Raw genomic sequence first — 22825 nt, forward strand, 5'->3', positions numbered from 1 at the left:
TGAAGACTTTTTCATAGAAAAATCTTAATTTTATGTGGTAATTTCAACTCCCAAATGCTATTCCAGACTCTGCTGTGTATGTTCTAGGGCCTCAATGAAGTAGGAGAATAAAAGAATCCATAAGCAATTTTGTATCCTGACCCAACTTCATATATACTAGATTTTGTCCAACACCAATTAACTTCATCCTCCTCCTCTGTTGGTTTGATTGAAAAAATTTTATTGCATATATCAACTAAAAAAATCGACTCAATCAGATTTCTATTCCAAGTTCTATCAGGATTTAGTAACGCACTAACGTAATACACTTGCAGATTTGGCAGGATTGTGAGTGTATTTTGAGGGACATTAAGAGGCACTGGTGATGGGAGCCAGGGGTCATGGAAGATGCGAACATTAGTGCCAGAGCCTATTTTCCATAACAAGCCTTTCTCGATCACCTTGCGCCCTTCAAGAACACTTCTCCAGCCCCACGACGGTACGCTTCCTATTTCTGCATGTAGGAAATCTGTATATCTGAAATATTTAGCTTTGAGCATTCTTGATAGAGTTGAATTAGGGTATTTCATTAGACGCCAACATTGCTTGCCCAATAAAGCCAAATTTTACGCCCTTAGGTCCTTGATCCCCAGCCCTCCATCTTTCTTCGGTCTCGTCATTGTGTCCCATTTAATCCAAACCATTCTTCGTTCTGCGTCTTTTTGACCCCACCAAAATTGCGAGAGCATGCTATGAATCTCAGTCAACAGCGTGTCCAGGAGCTTGAAACAAGAGAGTGTATATATAGGAATCGCCTCCCCCACTGCTCTCAATAGCGTGTGCCTGCCACCTGATGACAATAGACTTCTTTTCCAACCCATAATCCTCTTCTGAACTTTATCCTTGATAGCTCCAAAGGTTGCTTTCTTTGATTTTTGAACTATAGAGAGCAGTCCCAGGTATTTGTCTTGTGCTCCGATATGTTCAATATTTAGTGTCTGAGCAACTGCTAGTCTTGTGTTCTGAGGTGTGTTGTGACTGAAAAAGATAGCCGACCTATTCAAATTGACTTTTTGTCCACTGAAACCCTCATAGATCTCTAGCAATTCTAGAATACTTTGGCTTGTATTAGGTGCGCTCTTGCAAAAAAGGATTGAATCATCAGCAAATAAAAGGTGATTAACTGTTTGGCATCTTCGATTAACTTGAACTCCTTGAATTAATCTGTTTTGCTCTGCCTTGTGTAGCAAGAAGGAAAGCCCTTCTGCACAAAAAAGAAAGAGATATGGAGATAGGGGGTCACCCTATCGGATGCCCCTATTTGGCCTAAAATAGCCAAAAGGTTGACCTTCCACAACGACAGAGTAAGAAACAGTCGTTACCAATTCCTTAGTCCAGTTAATCCATTTAGCATCAAAACCCAGCTTATCCATAATATACCATAAAAAATACCATTCAACCCTATCATAAGCCTTGCTCATGTCTAGTTTAATATCCATCTCATGCTCTGCCCCACTTCTCTTATTTTTCAAATAGTGCATACATTCGTGGGCAATTAGAATATTATCTGAAATAAGTCTACCTTTGAGAAACGCACTCTGATTTGGGCTTATAATTTTATTCATAATACCTTGTAATCGGTTGATAAAACCATATTTTATGATATATTTTGTACTCAATTTAAGTGATTTATTCAATCCATCACCCACTTATTCATGTGAAATTGCATGGTTTTACTTTTCCTTCCTTATTATGTGATATATGTGAAAAATATGTTTCCTATGCTTTAAAAATAATTATTTTAATTACCTTTTATTACCATTCGATGCCGTGATTTGTGTGTTGAGTATTTTCCGATCTCCTAAGGCAGGAATGATTTAAAGGATAGAAAGGAAACATACAAAAATGGAAAGAAAGCACAAAATGGAGTTTTTGAAGAAACTGGCAGCGACGCGAACGCATGGACGACGCAGCCGCATGCCTAGCGCGAAAAGGCAGTGACGCAAACGCGTGACTGACGCAGATGCGCGCCTTGAGCAGAACGCAGATGACGGGTACGCGTGACCTAAGCGAACGCGTGACAAGGAAAACTCCCAGATGACGCGACCGCGTGACCCACGCGGACGCGTGACAGACGCTACGCACCAGAAACTACAGAAAACGCTCCCAGCGATTTCTGAAACCCTTTTTGGCCCAGATCCAAGTACAGAAAGCACATATTAGAGGTTATAAAATGGGAGAATGCATCCATTCATAGGAAGGCCTTCAATTATTCACTTTTCATGATTTAGATGTAGTTTTTAGAGAGAGGTTCTCTCCTCTCTCTTAGGTTTTAGGATTAGGATTCCTCTTACAGGATTTAGGATTTCAACTCTTCATCAGGTTCAATATTTCTTTTACTTTATATTTCTCTTTTACCTTCAGATACTTTAATGCTCTCATTTAATTACTTATGTTGCCAAATTGGCTTATGAACTCTCTACGTTTAGATTGATTTTCTCTTATTAATACAATTGAGGTACTTCAGATTTATGATTCTTGTTTAGCTTTTTATATTCTTGGCTTTAATTGATTAACTGGAGGCTCTTGAGTTATCAACTTATCGTGATTGATTGTTATGTCGGCTAATAGATTGGAATTCCACTAACTCTAGTCTTTTCGTTGGAGTTGGCTAGGACTTGAGAATCTAACTAATTAGTTCACTTGACTTTCCCTTGCTTTCGTAAAGGTTAACTAAGTGGGATTAACTTCAATTCTCATAGGAGTAACTAGGATAGGACTTCCGAATTTTCATACCTTGCCAAGAGTTTATTTTACAGTTATTTATTTATTTTACTTGTCATTTAAATTACTTGTTCCTTGCTTTCAAAACCCCCAATTTACAAAACTCATAACGAATAATAAGAACACCTCCCTGCAGTTCCTTGAGAAGACGACCCGATGTTTAAATACTTCGGTTATCAATTTTAAAGGGGTTTGTTACTGGTGACAACCAAAAGTTTGTACGAAAGGATTTTCTGTTGGTTTAAAAGCTATACTTACAACACTATCATATTTTTATATTTCTTTACCGATAGAAAAACTGTTCGTCAAAATGGCGCCGTTGCCGGGGAACTGCAAATGTGTGCCTTATTATTGGTTATTGTAAATATTTTTCTTTTAATTGTTTATTTGTTTTTTTTTTTGTTTTTCCCTCTTATTTCTATTAGCTACTATGAATTCTCACCCCTCTCGCTTTGATTTTGGTTCTAAATTTGTTGAAAGGAGTGGAAGCTACAACAGGAATATGCATCAAGGTCTAAGCAATCAAAGATGGATGGAGCCAAGAGGCCCTGATCAACCCTTTAGGCAACAACACCCTCCAAGATATCATGGGCAAGGACCACTCTACAATGCATACCAAGCTGATAGACATGGTGGACCCCCTTGTAATTACCAACAAGCCCCACCCTATGTTTATAGACCATCCTCTCAACGTAGATTTGAACCACCACACTCACAAGTTTTTTTTCACCATTCACCACCGTATGACCCTTATCCACCACAATCCCAATTCGATTACTCCCAAGAACCACCACATTCTTACTTTGAACCCTCTCTCCCAACCAATGAGCCCTCATACCCACCCCAACCTCCAATGAATGACAAACTTCGTGTTCTTCTTCAAGGGCAAGCGAGGATGCAAAAGGGCGTATTGGAACTCACTACTGCCTTAACTGAGGTAGTAAATATAATAGCCTCCTGACATCTGAGCGCTCAAAATACTCCCATGGCTGCATGTGGAGAATCAAAAGAAGAGCGTAGCATGAAGGAAACACTAGAAACTCCGGTGGACAATGAGGAGCATGGCTTTGTATTAGAACAAGTAGAGAAAGCCATGATAGCTGTAAAGGAAGAAGTGGTTGAAGATTTAGGAGATGCTGAACCTCCATGGGAATTGAGAGCTATAAAGGATTCTGCTGAGAAGCTCGAAATTAATGCCAAAGAGGACAGTGCAGAACCTCCAAAGCATATACCTTGTGAAAAATTGGACGGAACAGACCAAGAGGTTGATTCCATAGGCAGTGATGATCATGAATCAAGCTCTCCTAATCACGAACTCACATCCGCAACTGAACTCTTTGAGCCTGAAGAATCTTATTCAAGTGAATACGAAGATGATGTCGAGGTAGATTTCTCTCAACCTCCAACGTATGACTTGAGTGACGAGGAAGACATAGAAGACTTTGATCAGGATGCAGTTGCAGTTGAAAAATTTTGCAAAGAAGTGGAGGAATTCACAAAAGAATACGAGGGAGTAGAACTTACAAAACCACTGGAAACACCTGTCCCAAGGCCATTACCACCTAATACAAGCTTCAAGTGGGTACAATCCTTAACCTTTATCTTTACCTTTCCACTTGAATATGGTTGGCTTGAAACAGATGGCCAGCTTAGAGCTCTCTGCGGCTTTAAGAGTAAGAGGGAAATGGCTCGTACTCAGAGCTGGTGTACAAGGTTCAATAAGGTTCCGCGCTTCGATTCGAAGTGCAAGGATTGGTATCAAGTTCAATTGAATGGGTCTCGGAAGACGTTTGGTCATCTTGGTGAGAATACAATTTCTAAACCGCCCGGATCGAAGAATATAGATCAAGACAACGGCGGATTTAAAAGCAAAGTTTAGGATCCTGGAATCTATTCTGACATTCGTCACCCCGGGAGCCTGAGAACCTGTTTGAAGCTCCTCAACAGCTTTACATGCTTAGTTTGGGACCCCGGAGGCTGTTGGCATTCCAAACATTGGTGGAGATTTCTGGATGAATTTAAGCATAAGCCACCATAACAGGAAGCTCATTGACGAGCAAGATTTAATGTCGGTAAAGAATGAAAATAATCGCGTTGTAAGTATAGTTTCTAAACCAACAGAAAATTCCTTTGTACAAACGTTTTGGTTATCACAAGTAACAAACCCCTTTAAAATTGATAACCGAAGTATTTAAACCTCGGGTCGTCTTCTCAAGGAACTGCAGGGAAGTATTTTCTTATTATTGGTTATGAAGATTATAAATTGGGGTCTTTGAAAATAAGGAATGAGTAATTTAAATGGCAAATAAAATAAATAAATAACTGTAAAATAAACTCTTGGCAAGGTATAAGGCATTGGAAGTCCTATCCTAGTTATCCTTATCAATGGTGATGAGAATTGAGTCTTAATCCCACTTAGTTAGCCTTTACTAAAGCAAAGGAAGATCAAGTGGATTAATTAGTCTGAACTTCAGGTTCTGGTCAATCCCTACGAAAAGACTAGAATTATTGAAGTTCAATTCAATTAACAAGATAACAATTATCAATCACATTGAGTTTGATAACTCCTGAGTTACTGATTTCTTGACCAAGACCAAAAGGGGAAAAAGTAAATCTGCTGGAATAATAAAAATAATGTCTTCAGATTGGAAATAACAATAATGTAAATAAAAGAAAGCAATCATAAACTGAAATACCTCAAATATCATTAATTAAGAGAATTATCTATAACATAGAAAAGTTCATAAATCAATATTGAGAAAATAAATAAAAAGGAATATTGAACCTGATGAAAAGAGATAATCCTGAAAGCAAAAGAAATCCTAATTCTAAATCCTAAAAGAGAGAGGAGAGAACCTCTCTCTAAAAACTACATCTAAATCATCAAAAGTAACTAACTGGAGACTCTCTTTCGAATGGATGCATTCTCCCACTTCATAACCTCTGATCTGTGCCTTCTGGACTTGGATTTGGGCCAAAAAGGGCTTCAGAAATCGCTGGGAGCGTTTTCTGTAATTTCTGGTACGTAGCCTCTGACACGCGTCCGCGTGGGTCACGCGGTCGCGTCATTTGGAGTTTTCCTTGTCACACGTTCGCTTCGGTCAAGCACCCGCGTCATCTGCGTTTTGCTCGTGGCGTGCGATCGCGTCATTCACGCGTTTGCGTCGCTGCCTTTTCGCGCTAGGCATGCGGCCGCGTCGTCCATGCGTTCGCGTCGCTGCCAGCTTCTTCAAAAACTCCATTTTGTGCTTTCCTTCCATTTTTGTATGTTTCCTTTCCATCCTTTAAGTTATTCCTGCCTTAGAAGATCTGAAACTACTCAACACACAAATCACGGCATCGAATGGTAATAAAAGGGTAATTAAAATCATTATTTTTAAAGCACAGGAAACATGTTTTTCACATACATCACATAATAAGGAAGGGAAAGTAAAACCATGCAATTAACATGAATAAGTGAGTGAAGGATTGAATAAATCACTTAAATTGAGCACAAAATATATCATAAAATATGGGTTTATCAACCTCCCCACACTTAAACAATAGCATGTCCTCATGCTAAATCCAAGATAAAGAGTAAGGTAAGGTTGAAGTGGTGGAATCTCATGTAATGCAATCTATTCTAAATGTAACTACCTAAATGAATCATGCAATTCTAATTGTTATTCACTTGTATATAAAACTTACATGTAGTTAAATTAATTCACATTCTCAAGGAATCATATATGCATAGCCAAACCTTAGATAATGATAAATAACCTTTACAATTGAGATGGGAAAGAGAAATATTTTATAAACTTGCAAGACAATTAACAATTTAAGCAGAGATATATGTTGATGAGCTATTGAACCCTCACTGGATTTTGTGTTTACTCTCTAGTCACTCAGTGTTTATTGGGTTAATCACTCTATTCTTCTTTTTATCCTTACTTTTTATAACTTTGTTCTTCCTCTAACCAATCAACAATTATAGAATATATGCATAAAAAAATCATGAGGTCTTTTCCAAGGTTGTAATGGGGCCAAGGTAAAGGTAAGGGTATATGTATAAGGCTAAGTGAGCTAATAAGTGAATTCTTGATTAGTCTAAGATCTCACCTAACATACATATTTTGTAATTCAAAGGTTTCTTTACCTATTTACCTAATTTTTCCTACTTTTTATGTTACATGCTCATGCCTTAATTTTAATTTTTATCCCATGTGCATCGCTATTTTTTTTTTTTTTTTGTATTTGGAAAATTCTTTTGTATCCCCTTATTTGGGTATTGAAATAAAATATATAATTTTTTTTAAATGCACATGGTAATTTAATTGCTTTGATTTCATATGAGCATACTTCCCAAAATTTTATTTTGAAATATTTTTATTCTTTTTAACTTTCTACCTTTGTTTCTATCATCCATGTTCCCATAAGGTTCCCCACACTTAAACAATTACACAATTTCTATCTTAAGCTAACCAAGGATTCAACTTGGGATTTTTATTTTGTTTTTCTGCTTAAGGCTAGTAATGTGGTTTATAGAACAGGAGGGATTTTAAAGGCTCAAGGGGGCTAACAAGGGTGATGTAAAAGGTAGGCTAATTTGGGATAAGTGAGCTAGAATCAAACAATGGCCTCAATCACTTTCTTGTATGTATCTATATTCTATAATCGGACATATAGATTAAAACAAAGTAAAGAACACCAGAATAAAAAAGAATGACGAAACACACAGGAATAAAATATTATGGTTTGAATGTAACCATACAATTAAGGTTAAAACTTACAGGCTGTGTGTTCTCTAGCTCAAAAATCATATATCAGTTATGTATGTCATTGATGAGCGGATAATTTATATGCTTTTTGACATTGTTTTTAGTATGTTTTTAGTAGGATCTAGTTACTTTTAGGGATGTTTTCATTAGTTTTTATGTTAAATTCACATTTCTGGACTTTACTATGAATTTGTGTGTTTTTCTGTGATTTCAGGTATTTTCTGGCTGAAATTGAGGGACTTGAGCAGAAATCAGATTCAGAGGTTGAAGAAGGACTGCTGATGCTGTTGGATTCTGACCTCCCTACACTCAAAGTAGATTTTCTGGGGCTACAGAACTCGAAATGGCGCGCTTCCAATTGCGTTGGAAAGTAGACATCCAGGGCTTTCCAGCAATATATAATAGTCCATACTTTGGCCAAGAATAGATGATGTAAACTGGCGTTCAACGCCAGCTCTCTGCCCAAATCTGGCGTCCAGCGCCAAAAAAGGATCCAAAACCAGAGTTGAACGCCAGAAATGGATCAAAACCTGGCGTTCAACTCCACAAATGGCCTCTGCACGTGTAACACTCAAAGCTCAGCCCAAGCACACACCAAGTGGGCCCCGGAAGTGGATTTATGCATCAATTACTTACTCATGTAAACCCTAGTAGCTAGTTTATTATAAATAGGACCTTTTACTATTGTATTAGGAATCTTTGATCAGTCGTATGCGATCTTTGATCAGTTGTATGCTATCTTAGATCACGTTTGAGGGCTGGCCATCTCGGCCATGCCTGGACCTTTCACTTATGTAATTTTAACGGTAGAGTTTCTACACTCCATAGATTAAGGTGTGGAGCTCTGCTGTTCCTCAAAGATTAATGCAAAGTACTACTGTTTTCTATTCAATTCATCTTATTTCGCTTCTAAGATATCCATTCGCACCCAAGAACATGATGAAGGTGATGATTATGTGTGACGCTCATCACCATTCTCCCCTATGAACACGTGCCTGACAAACACTTCCGTTCTACATGAAATAAGCTAGAATGAATATCTCTTAGATCTCCTAACCAGAATCTTTGTGGCGTAAGCTAGAATGATGGCGGCATTCAAGAGAATCCGGAAAGTCTAAACCTTGTCTGTGGTATTCCGAGTAGGATTCAATGATTGAATGACTGTGACGAGCTTCAAACTCGCGAGTGCTGGGCGTTAGTGACAGACGCAAAAGGAGGGTGAATCCTATTCCAACATGATCGAGAACCGACAGATGATTAGCCGTGCTGTGACAGAGCATGTGAGCATATTTTTCACTGAGAGGAGGGGATGTAGCCACTGACAACGGTGATGCCCTTGCATAAAGCCAGCCATGGAAAGGAGTAAGACTGATTGGATGAAGATAGCAGGAAAGCAGAGGTTCAGAGGAACGAAGGCATCTCCATTCGCTTATCTGAAATTCTCACCAATGAATTACATAAGTATTTCTATCCCTATTTTATTATATTAAATTCGAAAACACCATTATCAATTTATATCTGCCTAACTGAGATTTGCAAGGTGACCATAGCTTGCTTCATACCAACAATCTCCGTGGGATTCGACCCTTACTCACGTAAGGTATTACTTGGACGACCCAGTGCACTTGCTGGTTAGTTGTATCGAAGTTGTGAACCATGGTATTGGCACCATGTTCTTGGCGCCATTGCCAGGGAAAGAAAGAGCCGTAAATTTTACATAATCAAAGTGTAATCACGATTGCGCGTACCAAGTTGCTCACGTTGCCAGGGATTGTTTGAGCCTGGACATCACAATTTCGTGCACCAAGTTTTTGGCGCCGTTGCCGGGGAAAGAAAGAGCCGTAAATTTTACATAATCAAAGTGTAATCACGATTGCGCGTACCAAGTTGCTCACGTTGCCAGGGATTGTTTGAGCCTGGACATCACAATTTCGTGCACCAAGTTTTTGGCGCCGTTGCCGGGGATTGTTCGAGTTTGGACAACTGACGGTTCATCTTGTTGCTCAGATTAGGTAATTTTTTTTTATTTTATTTTCAAAAAAAAATTTTTTCAAAAAAAAAATATTTCTAAAATTTTCTCATCTGTTTTTGAAAATAAAAAAAATGTTTTCAAAAATTTTATTCAAAATTTTTAAGAATGAATTCTAGTGTTTCATAAAGCATGTTGAAGCCTGGCTGACTGTAAAGCCATGTCTAATTCCTTTGGGAATGAGTATGTCAGGCGTGTCATGTTTGAATTACATGCTGAAGCTTGGCTGGCCATTGGCCATGTCTAGTGTTTTGGACCGGAGCATTCATTGGAAGCTTGGCTGGCTAGTGAGCCATGTCTAATTCCTAGACTGAAGCTTTAGACTAAGAATGCAAGATTCCTGGAATTCATGTTAAAAATTTTGGAATCCTTATTTTTCTTTTTCATATAATTTTCGAAAAAAATCCAAAAAAATTAGAAAATCATAAAAATAAAAAATATTTTTTGTGTTTCTTGTTTGAGTCATGAGTCATGTCATAAGTTTGGTGTCACTTGCATATGCATCTTGCATTTTTCGAAAATTTCCATGCATTCATAGTGTTCTTCATGATCTTCAAGTTGTTCTTGGTAACTCTTCTTGTTTGATCTTGATGAATTTTTGTTTTGTGTCTTTTCTTGTTTTACATGTGCATTTTTCGTTTCTTAGAGTCTAAACATGAAAGATTTCTAAGTTTGGTGTCTTACATGTTTTCTTTGCATCAAAAATTTTTCAAAAATATGTTCTTGATGTTCATCTTGACATTCAAAGTGTTCTTGGTGTTCATCTTGACATTCATATCATTCATGCATGCATTCATTGTTTTGATTCAAAATTTTCATGCATTGAGTCTTTTTGTTGTTTTTCTCTCTCATCATAAAAATTCAAAAAACAAAAAAATATCTTTCCCTTTTTCTCTCATCAAATTCGAAAATTGAGTTGACTTTTTCAAAAATTTTTAAAAATCAAAGTTGTTTCTTATGAGTCAAATCAAATTTTCAATTTGAAAATCTCATCTTTTTCAAAATCTTTTTCAAAAATCAAATCTTTTTCAAAATTCTTAGTTATTTTCGAAAATTCCAAAAATATTTTTCAAAAATCTTTTTCTTATTTTTATACCAAATTTTCGAAAATAACATAATCAATTAATATTTTGATTCAAAAATTTGAAGTTTGTTACTTGCTTGTTAAGAAAGATTCAAACTTTAAGTTCTAGAATCATATCTTGTGATTTCTTATGAATTAAGTCATTAATTGAGATTTTAAAAATCAAATCTTTTTCAAAACTAATTTCTAAAATATCTTCTTATCTTACCTTTTTCAAAAAGTTGGTTTCAAAATATCTTTTCTAACCTCCTAACTTCTTATCTTTTCAAAATTTGTTTCAACTAACTAACTAACTTTTTGTTTGTTTCTTATCTTTTTCAAAACTACCTAACTAACTCTCTCTCTCTAATTTTCGAAAATATCTTCCCTCTTTTTCAAAAATTTTTTTAATTAACTAATTATTTTTATTTTTGATTTTAAAAATTTTCGAAAAAATACTAACATTTTTTCAAAAACCATTTTTGAAAATCACTAACTCTTTTTCAAAAATTATTTTCGAAAATTCCTTCTCTCTCATCTTATTCTATTTATTTATTCATCTACTAACATCTCATCTCACATCTCTGCCATCCTCACAGTTGTGTTTCTTTCTTTACATCACACTCTTTGTCTCCCTCTTTTCTTCCACTCACAAAGAGATCCCTATATTGTGGTATAAAGGATCCATATTATTATTATTATTATTTCTGTGCCCTCTTCTTTGTCATATGAGCAGGAGCAAGGATAAGAACATTCTTGTGGAAGCAGATCCAGAACTTGAAAGGACTCTGAAGAGAAAACTAAGAGAAGCTAAAATACACCAATCCAGAGATAACCTTTCAGAAATTTTCGAACAGGAAGAGGAGATGGCAGCCGAAAATAATAATAATGTAAGGAAGATGCTTGGTGACTTTACTGCACCTAATTCCAATTTACATGGAAGAAGCATCTCCATTCCTGCCATTGGAGCAAACAACTTTGAGCTGAAACCTCAATTAGTTTCTCTGATGCAGCAGAACTGCAAGTTTCATGGACTTCCATCTGAAGATCCTTTTCAGTTCTTAACTGAATTCTTGCAGATATGTGATACTGTTAAGACTAATGGAGTAGATCCTGAAGTCTACAGGCTCATGCTTTTTCCCTTTGCTGTAAGAGACAGAGCTAGATTATGGTTGGATTCTCAGCCCAAAGACAGCCTGAACTCTTGGGATAAGCTGGTCACGGCTTTCTTAGCCAAGTACTTTCCTCCTCAAAAGCTGAGCAAGCTTAGAGCTGATGTTCAAACCTTCAGACAGAAAGAAGGTGAATCCCTCTATGAAGCTTGGGAAAGATACAAACAGTTGACCAAAAAGTGTCCTTCTGACATGCTTTCAGAATGGACCATCCAAGATATATTCTATGATGGTTTATCTGAGCTATCAAAGATGTCACTGGACACTTCTGCAGGTGGATCCATTCACCTAAAGAAAACGCCTGCAGAAGCTCAAGAACTCATTGACATGGTTGCTAATAACCAGTTCATGTACACTTCTGAAAGGAATCCTGTGAGTAATGGGACGCCTATGAAGAAGGGAGTTCTTGAAGTTGATACTCTGAATGCCATATTGGCTCAGAATAAAATATTGACTCAGCAAGTCAATATGATCTCTCAGAGTCTGCATGGAATGCAAGCTGCATCCAACAGTACTCAAGAGGCTTCTCATGAAGAAGAAGCTTATGATCCTGAGAACCCTGCAATAGCAGAGGTGAATTACTTAGGTGAACCTTATGGAAACACCTATAACTCATCATGGAGAAATCATCCGAATTTCTCATGGAAGGATCAAAAGCCTCAACAAGGCTTTAATAATGGTGGAAGAAACAGGTTTAGCAACAGCAAGCCTTTTCCATCATCCACTCAGCAACAGACAGAGAATTCTGAACAAAATACTTCTAATCTGGCAAACTTAGTCTCTGATCTGTCTAAGGCCACTGTAAGTTTCATGAATGAAACAAGATCTTCCATTAGAAATTTGGAAGCACAAGTGGGCCAGCTGAGTAAAAGGATCACTGAAATCCCTCCCAGTACTCTCCCAAGCAATACAGAAGAGAATCCAAAAGGAGAGTGCAAGGCCATTGACATAAGCAAAATGGCCGAACCCAATGAGGGAGAGGAGGACGTGAATCCCAAGGAGGAAGACCTCCTGGGACGTCCAGTGACCAATAAGGAGCTTCCCTCTGAGGAACAAAAGGACTCTGAGGCTCATCTAGAGACCATAGAGATTCCATTGAACCTCCTTATGCCCTTCATGAGCTCTGATGAGTATTCCTCTTCTGAAGAGAATGAGGATGTTACTAAAGAGCAAACTGCCAAGTTTCTTGGTGCAATCATGAAGCTGAATGCTAAATTATTTGGCATTGATACTTGGGAAGTTGAACCTCCCTTGTTCATCAATGAACTAAGTGATCTGGATCAACTGACATTGCCTCAGAAGAGACAGGATCCTGGAAAGTTCATAATACCCTATACCATAGGCACCATGATCTTTAAGGCTCTGTGTGACCTTGGTTCAGGAATAAACCTCATGCCCCTCTCTGTAATAGAGAAACTGGGAATCTATGGGGTGCAAGCTGCTAAAATCTCATTAGAGATGGCAGACAGTTCAAGAAAACAGGCTTATGGACAAGTAGAGGACGTGTTAGTAAAGGTTGAAGGCCTTTACATCCCTGCTGATTTCATAGTCCTGGATATTGGAAAGGAAGAGGATGAATCCATCATCCTAGGAAGACCTTTCCTGGCCACAGCAAGAGCTGTGATTGATGTTGACCGAGGTGAAATAGTCCTTCAATGGAATGAGAACTCCCTTGTGTTTAAAACTCAAGGATCTCCCTCTGCAACCATGGAGAGGAAGCAGAAAAAGCTTCTCTCAAAGCAGAGTCAACCAGAGCCCCCACAGTCAAACTCTAAGTTTGGTGTTGGGAGGCCACAACTAAACTCTAAGTTTGGTGTTGAACTCCTATATCCAAACTCTAAGTTTGGTGTTGGAGAGTCTCAACAAAGCTCTGCACATCTGTGAGGCTCCATGAGAGCCCACTGTCAAGCTATTGACATTAAAGAAGCGCTTGTTGGGAGGCAACCCAATTTTTATTTATCTAACTATATTTTCCTTAGTTATATGTCTTTGTAGGTTCATGATCATGTGGAGTCACAAAATAAATATAAAAATTGAAAACAGAATCAAAAACAGCAGAAGAAAAATCACACCCTGGAGGAGCATCTGTCTGGCGTTCAGCGCCAGAACAAAGCATGGTGCTGGCGCTGAACGCCCAAAATGGGCAGCTTCTGGGCGCTGAACGCCAGAACAGGCATGGTTCTGGTGTTCAACGCCAGAAATGGCACACAAATGGGCGTTGAATGCCTAAAATGGCCACCAACCTGGCGCTGAACGCCCAGAGTTGTGTGCAAAGGCATTTTTTCATGCCTAATGGGTGCAGGGATGTAAATCCTTGAACACCTCAGGATCTATGGACCCCACAGGATCCCCACCTACCTCCACTCACTTCTTCTCACCACTTTCTTTCACACAACCCCATAAACACTCTTCCCCAAAAACCCTTCACCAATCACCTCAAACACTCTTTCCCATCACCTCTTCACCACTCACATCCATCCACTCTTCCCCATAAACCTACCTCATAAACTCCACCTACCTTCAAAAATTCAAAATCAATTTCCCACCCAAACCCACCCATATGGCCGAACCTTAACCCCCCTCCCTTCCCTATATAAAGCCCTCCATTATTCATCAAATTCACACAACACACCCCTCTACACCCTTCTTGGCCGAAATACTCACCTTCTCCCTCTCCTCCATTTCTTCTTCTTCTTCATCTATTCTTTCTTTTATTGCTCGAGGGCGAGCAAAATTCTAAGTTTGGTGTGGTAAAAGCATAAGCTTTTTGTTTTTCCATTACCATTGATGGCACCTAAGACCGGAGAATCCTCTAGAAAGGGGAAAGGGAAGATAAAAGCTTCCACATCCGAGTCATGGGAGATGGAAAGGTTCATCTCCAAAGCCCATCAAGACCACTTCTATGATGTTGTGGCCAAGAAGAAGGTGATCCCTAAGGTCCCTTTCAAACTCAAAAGAAATGAGTATCCGGAGATCCGACATGAAATTCAAAGAAGAGGTTGGGAAGTTCTAACAAATCCCATCCAACAAGTCGGCATCCTAATGGTTCAAGAGTTCTATGCTAATGCATGGATCACCAAAAACCATGATCAAAGTAAGAACCCGGATCCAAAGAACTATGTTACAATGGTTCGGGGGAAATACTTAGATTTTAGTCCGGAGAATGTGAGGTTGGCGTTTAACTTGCCCATGATGCAAGGAGATGAACGCCCCTACACTAGAAGGGTCAACTTTAATCAAAGGTTGGACCAAGTCCTTATGGACATATGCGTGGAAGGAGCTCAATGGAAGATTGACTCCAAAGGCAAGCCGGTTCAACTAAGAAGATTGGACCTCAAGCCTGTAGCTAGAGGATGGTTAGAGTTTATTCAATGCTCAATCATTCCCACTAGCAACCGGTCTGAAGTTACTATAGACCGGGCCATCATGATCCATAGCATCATGATTGGAGAAGAGGTGGAAGTTCATGAGATTATACCTCAAGAACTCTACAAGGTGGCTGACAAGTCCTCCACCATGGCAAGGTTAGCCTTTCCTCACCTCATTTGCCACCTATGCAATTCGGCTGGGATTGACATAGAGGGAGATATCCTCATTAAAGAGGACAAGCCCATCACTAAGAAAAAGATGGAGCAAGCAAGAGAGCCCAGTCATGGAGCTCAAGAGGTGCAAGAAGCTCATTTCCATGAGATCCCGGAGATGCCTCAAATGCACTTTCCTCCACAAAATTATTAGGAGCAAATCAACACCTCCCTAGGAGAATTGAGTTCCAATATGGGACAACTAAGGGTGGAACATCAAGAGCACTCCATCATGCTTCATGAAATAAGAGAAGATCAAAAAGCAATGAGGGAGGAGAAACAAAGACAAGGAAGAGACATAGAAGAGCTCAAGGACATCATTGGTTCCTCAAGAAGGAAACACCACCATCACTAAGGTGGATTCATTCCTTGTTCTTATTTCTTCTGTTTTTTGTTTTCTATGTTATGTGCTCATCTATGTTTGTGTCTTCATTACATGATCATTAGTAGTAGTAACTTTGTCTTAAAGTTATAAATGTCCTATGAATCTATCACCTCTCTTAAATGAAAAATGTTTTAATTCAAAAGAACAAGAAGTACATGAGTTTCGAATTTATCCTTGAACTTAGCTTAATTATATTGATGTGGTGACAATGCTTCTTGTTTTCTGAATGTATGCTTGAACAGTGCATATGTCTTTTGAAGTTGTTGTTTAAGATTGTTAAATATGTTGGCTCTTGAAAGAATGATGACTAGGAGACATGTTATTTGATAATCTGAAAAATCATAAAAATGATTCTTGAAGCAAGAAAAAGCAGCAAAGAGCAAAGCTTGCAGAAAAAAAAAAAAAGAGAGAGAAAAAAAAAATAGGCGAAAAAAAAAATAGAAAGAAAAAGAAAAAGCAAGCAGAAAAAGCCAATAACCAAAAGGCAAGGGCAAATAAAAAGGATCCCAAGGCTTTGAGCATCAGTGGATAGGAGGGCCTAAAGGAATAAAATCCTGGTCTAAGCGGCTAAACCAAGCTGTCCCTAACCATGTGCTTGTGGCGTGTAGGTGTCAAGTGAAAACTTGAGACTGAGCGGTTAAAGTCAAGGTCCAAAGCAAAAAAAAGAGTGTGCTTAAGAACCCTAGACACCTCTAATTGGGAACTTTAGCAAAGCTGAGTCACAATCTGAAAAGGTTCACCCAATTATGTGTCTGTGGCATTTATGTATCCGGTGGTAATACTGGAAAACAAAGTGATTAGGGCCACGGCCAAGACTCATAAAATAGCTGTGTTCAAGAATCATCATACTGAACTAGGAGAATCAATAACACTATCTGAAATTTGAGTTCCTATAGATGCTAATCATTCTGAACCTCAATGGATGAAGTGAGATGCCAAAACTATTCAAGAGGCAAAAAGCTATAAGTCCCGCTCATATGATTGAAGCTATGTTTCATTGATAGTTTGGAATTTATAGTATATTCTCTTCTTTTTATCCTATTTGATTTTCAGTTGCTTGGGGACAAGCAACAATTTAAGTTTGGTGTTGTGATGAGCGGATAATTTATACGCTTTTTGACATTATTTTTAGTATGTTTTTAGTAGGATCTAGTTACTTTTAGGGATGTTTTCATTAGTTTTTATGTTAAATTCACATTTCTGGACTTTACTATGAGTTTGTGTGTTTTTCTGTGATTTCAGGTATTTTCTGGCTGAAATTGAGGAACTTGAGCAGAAATCAGATTTAGAGGTTGAAGAAGGACTGCTGATGCTGTTGGATTCTGACCTCCCTACACTCAAAGTAGATTTTCTGAGGCTACAGAACTCTAAATGGCGCGCTTCCAATTGCGTTGGAAGGTAGACATCCAGGGCTTTCCAGCAATATATAATAGTCCATACTTTGGCCAAGAATAGATGACGTAAACTGGCGTTCAACGCCAGCTCTCTGCCCAAATCTGGCGTCCAGCGCCAGAAAAGGATCCAAAACCAGAGTTGAACGCCAGAAATGGATCAAAACCTGGCGTTCAACTCCACAAATGGCCTCTGCACGTGTAACACTCAAAGCTCAGCCCAAGCACACACCAAGTGGTCCCCGGAAGTGGATTTATGCATCAATTACTTACTCATGTAAACCCTAGTAGCTAGTTTATTATAAATAGGACCTTTTACTATTGTATTAGGAATCTTTTATCAGTCGTATGCGATCTTTGATCAGTTGTATGCTATCTTAGATCACATTTGAGGGCTGGCCATCTCGGCCATGCCTGGACCTTTCACTTATGTAATTTTAACGGTAGAGTTTCTACACTCCATAGATTAAGGTGTGGAGCTCTGCTGTTCCTCAAAGATTAATGCAAAGTACTACTGTTTTCTATTCAATTCATCTTATTTCGCTTCTAAGATATCCATTTGCACCCAAGAACGTGATGAAGGTGATGATTATGTGTGACGCTCATCACCATTCTCCCCTATGAACACGTGCCTGACAAACACTTCCGTTCTACATGAAATAAGCTAGAATGAATATCTCTTAGATCTCCTAACCAGAATCTTTGTGGCGTAAGCTAGAATGATGGCAGAATTCAAGAGAATCCAGAAAGTTTAAACCTTGTCTGTGGTATTCTGAGTAGGATTCAATGATTGAATGACTGTGAAGAGCTTCAAACTCGCGAGTGCTGGGCGTTAGTGACAGACGCAAAAGGAGGGTGAATCCTATTCCAGCATGATCGAGAACCGACAGATGATTAGCCGTGCTGTGACAGAGCATGTGAGCATATTTTTCACTGAGAGGAGGGCATGTAGCCACTGACAACGGTGATGCCCTTGCATAAAGCCAGCCATGGAAATGAGTAAGACTGATTGGATGAAGATAGCAGGAAAGCAGAGGTTCAGAGGAACGAAGGCATCTCCATTCGCTTATCTGAAATTCTCACCAATGAATTACATAAGTATTTCTATCCCTATTTTATTATATTAAATTCGAAAACACCATTATCAATTTATATCTGCCTAACTGAGATTTGCAAGGTGACCATAGCTTGCTTCATACCAACAATCTCCGTGGGATTCGACCCTTACTCACGTAAGGTATTACTTGGACGACCCAGTGCACTTGCTGGTTAGTTGTATCGAAGTTGTGAACCATGGTATTGGCACCATGTTCTTGGCGCCATTTCCAGGGAAAGAAAGAGCCGTAAATTTTACATAATCAAAGTGTAATCACGATTGCGCGTACCAAGTTGCTCACGTTGCCAGGGATTGTTTGAGCCTAGACATCACAATTTCGTGCACCAGTCATGCAAGTAAAAATTAAGAGTTCCCATTATTCTCAATGTAAATCTTAGGGTGGCTTTAAAGTTTTAGTGTTTCTCCTTGATGAAATGTTGTTAACTAACTAACATGTAATGCTATATATACAAGGTGTGTAGATTGTTTCTGTTCTGTTCAAGTCTCTAGTTTACTTCCTTTTTGTATTTTCAATTCGAACTAAGCTATCTTATGCTAAAAAGGGTAAACTATACTAATTAATCCACATTTTCTATAACTAATAAGTTAGAATTACAACTAAACTAAAAGGCTAAAATATGAACTAAAGTGAAAAATACAAAAATAGAGTAAAAATACATGAAAAGAGTAATGTATAAGTACTGAGAAATAAAAATAAAGATCAAAATACAGAAAAATAACAAAATAAAATAAAAAGAGTCTGTAGTGGTTCACCAAGAAAAATACGCCAGAGATGGCGACCTCCCCACACTTAAAATAAAGCATCGACCTCGATGCTCACTCAAGCAGGGTGTGAAGGAGTGTCATCACCGGAAGGATGGGTGGCTGGAGTCTCTGTAGTGGTCGTCTGAGGATCTGTCTGCTGCAGAGGAGGTGCTGACTGAATAGGAACCTCTGGGTCTGTAGCCTGAATCTGATGCGGGGCCTCCTGCTGTGATGCAGCCTGCTCCGGGCCTGCCTGCTCAGCCTCTCTCTGTGGATGGGTCTTTGCCTCATGATCATCTGCCTCCTTCTCAGATGGCTCTGATGGTGTGTCAGGCTCGGAGGGGATGTCGCCACCAGAACGGATCATCAGCTTTAGGTGCTCATAGCGTCGCTTGCTGCGACGCTCAGATCTCTCATATCGGCGCCAGTTGCGGCGCTCCATCTGGTCTAGCTGCTGAAACAGGCGGTGTACGAGGTGATAAACAGACTCTGAGGCAGGTGGAGGTGCAGTGGTGATAGCTGGGGTAGCTGTAGATGAAGAAGGTCCGACAGAAGGTGCGACTGTCTCATCAGTAGCAGTGAGGAATGGAGGTCTGTAGCCCAAAGCCAGAAAGTTCCTGCTATGAGGGATAATCTTCTTGCATTCTGCAGCAGGTGACTTCTCATCAGCATCCTCCCAAGGCACGTCAGCTCGACGGCCGAGCTGGGTAATCAGATATGGGAAGGGGAGAATGCCTCGGACGTGGACCCGGGCCATGTAGTACCGGATGAATCGTGGCAGGTACAGGTCCTTACCCTCCATCACACACCATATAAGGGTGATCATAGCGGCAGATAGCTCAGTCTCGTGAGTACTCGGCATAACAAAGTTGCTCAGGAACTGGTGCCAGAGCCGAGCCTCATCATTCAAGTATATCCGCTTGATTCCCTTAGGCATGGTGGTGTTCTGACCCATGAACCAGGGGACAGTCGGGTCAAGGGCTATCCTTGCCTTAACCGCATCCCAGTCAAACCTCATGAAGCGCACGTCCTCCTCGGCCTTTTGGTAACCATCAAGCTGATCGAATTTAGGCTGAAGCTGCAGAATATCCTCAATGGCCTCTTCAGTGACCAGTATCTGCTTCCCTCTTAGGTTCACTGCATCTAGGGAAGTTTTGAAGTAATTGCAGTAAAACTCTCTTACCCAAGAAGCATTGACCTCTGTCAGGTTTCTCTCCAGGAAGAACCAGCCTCTATGTTTGATCTGATCAGAGGTGTATTGCTGGAGTTCTTCTAGAATTTTCAGAGTCCGCTCCAGGTACAGGTTCCTGGAGGTTGCAAACACCGGATACTTCAACTCGCAATATCTGTTTGCAAACTTGATGGGGGTCATTAGCAGGGAGTAGCTGGTCAGCCTTCTCCTGCAGGGTAAAGTGTTTCTCCCGCCAGGAGTCATCGTGCATGATGTCCAGGATGGACATAGAGGATTCTCCTCTTTTCCGTTTGCCAGTTGTTGCCTTTCCTTTTCCTTTTCTTTAAGTGTCAAACATCCTGAAAAATAGAAATCCTGGATATAATAAAAACAGGAAAACAAGTAGGCAAATAACAAAATAAGCACATAGTGGCAAAGGAGCAGTAGAATAATGAAATGAGTTGAGTAAATGTGCATTATGGATTGTATAGGAGTTAGAAATCTGAGAAAAATTTCACAATCCAAAATGTGATATAAATAGAATTCATGTTAATTAGGAAAAATTATCATCATGCCTTGGTTAGAAGGTTAAAGAGAATAGTGAAAAACCAAGAAGAGATGTTGTGAAAGTTAGGTTGGTTAGGAATGAAAAAGAGGTTAGGAAGTTGAAATCAGTGAGTTAGTAAAAAGAAGGTTAGAGTAAGTGGTCTGATGATCATTTTCTAAGTAACAAGAATTTACAATTAGAAGCTACAGTCAACTCACATTCAAACAAGGAAGTTGATGATGATTCATATAGATATGTAAATAGCAAAAAGTGGAATTGAATCATCCAAAAGGCAATTTATTAACCAAGAAATCGAAAAGAATAAGAAAGCTTGCCCGTGCATACGTGAATTGGTTTGGTAAAAGCTGAGTAAAGCAGAATTCAAATTGCCAAAACCAAAACATGAATGAAATCAAAATAGTTTACAGAAATTTGGGCAGCATTCCGGCTAAAAGTGGATGGTCCTGGAAAATAAACAGCAAGCAGATAGTTCATATAAATTAAAAGAAACTGCAAAAAGATATAAATAATTTGAACATGAAAGAGCAGTTGCAATAGCAGCATGAACAGTAAGAACAACATATGAACAATACTTAGATCACAGCAACATCAGAATTGCAAAAATTATAAAACAAGTAGCACGAACAGCACAATTAATAAGGCCTAAATCCACTAACCACATCCTATGCTACCTAACCACCTAGAATCTACTACAACATGCAAATCTAACTAGCCTAATTTTGAACATAAGCGGAAAAAAATTCAAATAACTGCGAAAGGAAAAAAGAGTGGCATTCGGCGGAACCTGGTAGGCGAATGAATGAAAGTGGGGCAGAGAGATGGCTGGAGGGGTGGTTGCGGGGGTGGCTGATGCGGCGGTTGAGGCGGTTGGCGCGGCGGTGAACGGCTGTCCGGTGGCAGGGGGTTTCGGGTAGGGTAATGGGGGTAGGGGTTAAGGAGGAAGGATGGGAGGGGGTGAGGGTGGTGGTGGCTGGCGCGGAGGCACGGCGGTAACAGTACGGTGGTCGGTGGTTGGCCGCGGCGGTGGAAGAAAGGGAAGGGGGTGGAAGAAGAAGAAGGAAGAATGAGGGGGAGGTGGCGTTGCGATGGGGTCTGGGGGGGTTGGCGGTGCAGCGGTCGGAGGTGGTGGCTGGGAGTGATGATGGTAGTTGGGTGGTGGAGGGTTGCAGAGAAGAGAGAAAGGAGAAGGGGGTTGGGGGGCGCAAATGGGTAGGGTTTCGCGTGGCTGAGGGGGATAATAAATTTGAACCCACGCGATCGTGTGGGGCACGCGGTCGCGTGGTTGGGGTGGAATGGGGGTTGACGCGATCGGGTGGGTGGCGCGATCGCATGGAATGGAAAAAATGGTGAATGACGCGATCGCGTGAGGCATGCGACCGCGTCGCTGGAAATTGGGCGAAACGCACAATTCCAGCGTCGTTTCAGCGCAACTCTCTGTCTCTTTTGGGGTGTTGTGCAATCCACGTGACGCGATCGCGTCGCTCACGCTTTCGCGTGGGATGGGTGTTGTGCAAGTGATACGATCGCGTCAAGGACGCGACCGCGTGGGTCGTTTTGTGCTAAACGCACAACGGCCGCACGATTCCAGCCCAACTTTCTGGGCGTTGGATCTTTACGCCGATCTCCAGGTCACGCGGCCGCGTGAATGACACGGATGCGTGGGGAGTGTTTTACGCAACTGACGCGATCACATGACTGATGCGATCGCGTCGCACGGCCTACTCTTTTTTTTTTAAACTGAAATGCAATCATGCAATTATGCAGTATACAATGCTAATGAATAATATTCATGTTCAATTTGAAAAAGAATAAAAATAAATAACACGAAATAAAACTGAAAACGAAACGACCATACCATGGTGGGTTGTCTCCCACCTAGCACTTTTAGTTAAAGTCCTTAAGTTGGACATATGGCGAGTGACGAGCGAGATTTTTGCCAGTAAAGAATGTCATAAAAATAGTCGCGTTGTAGATATAGTCTCTAAACCAACAAAAATCCCTTCCGTGCAAACGTTTTGGTTGTCACAAGTAACAAACCCCTTTTAAATTTGATAACCGAGTATTTAAACTCGGGTCGTCTTCTC

General features: G+C 39.9%; 1 protein-coding gene and 1 non-coding gene across 2 annotated transcripts in view; both read right to left on the reverse strand.

The window, feature by feature from the left end:
* Positions 1-605: 605 nt before the first annotated feature.
* Positions 606-22825, reverse strand: part of LOC112734091 (uncharacterized) — a 34009-nt gene continuing 11789 nt past the window's right edge. The window contains exon 2 of the mRNA XM_025783293.1: positions 606-1118. Coding sequence (XP_025639078.1) covers positions 606-1118 — 513 coding nt within the window. The remainder of the gene's footprint in view (positions 1119-22825) is intronic.
* On the reverse strand, positions 11875-11982 carry LOC112738796 (small nucleolar RNA R71). Its single transcript, XR_003169747.1, has one exon. It is a non-coding gene; the product is annotated as a small nucleolar RNA R71 (small nucleolar RNA).

The sequence above is a fragment of the Arachis hypogaea genome, chromosome 13 (assembly GCF_003086295.3).
Source record: "Arachis hypogaea cultivar Tifrunner chromosome 13, arahy.Tifrunner.gnm2.J5K5, whole genome shotgun sequence".
NCBI classification, from domain to species: domain Eukaryota; kingdom Viridiplantae; phylum Streptophyta; class Magnoliopsida; order Fabales; family Fabaceae; genus Arachis; species Arachis hypogaea.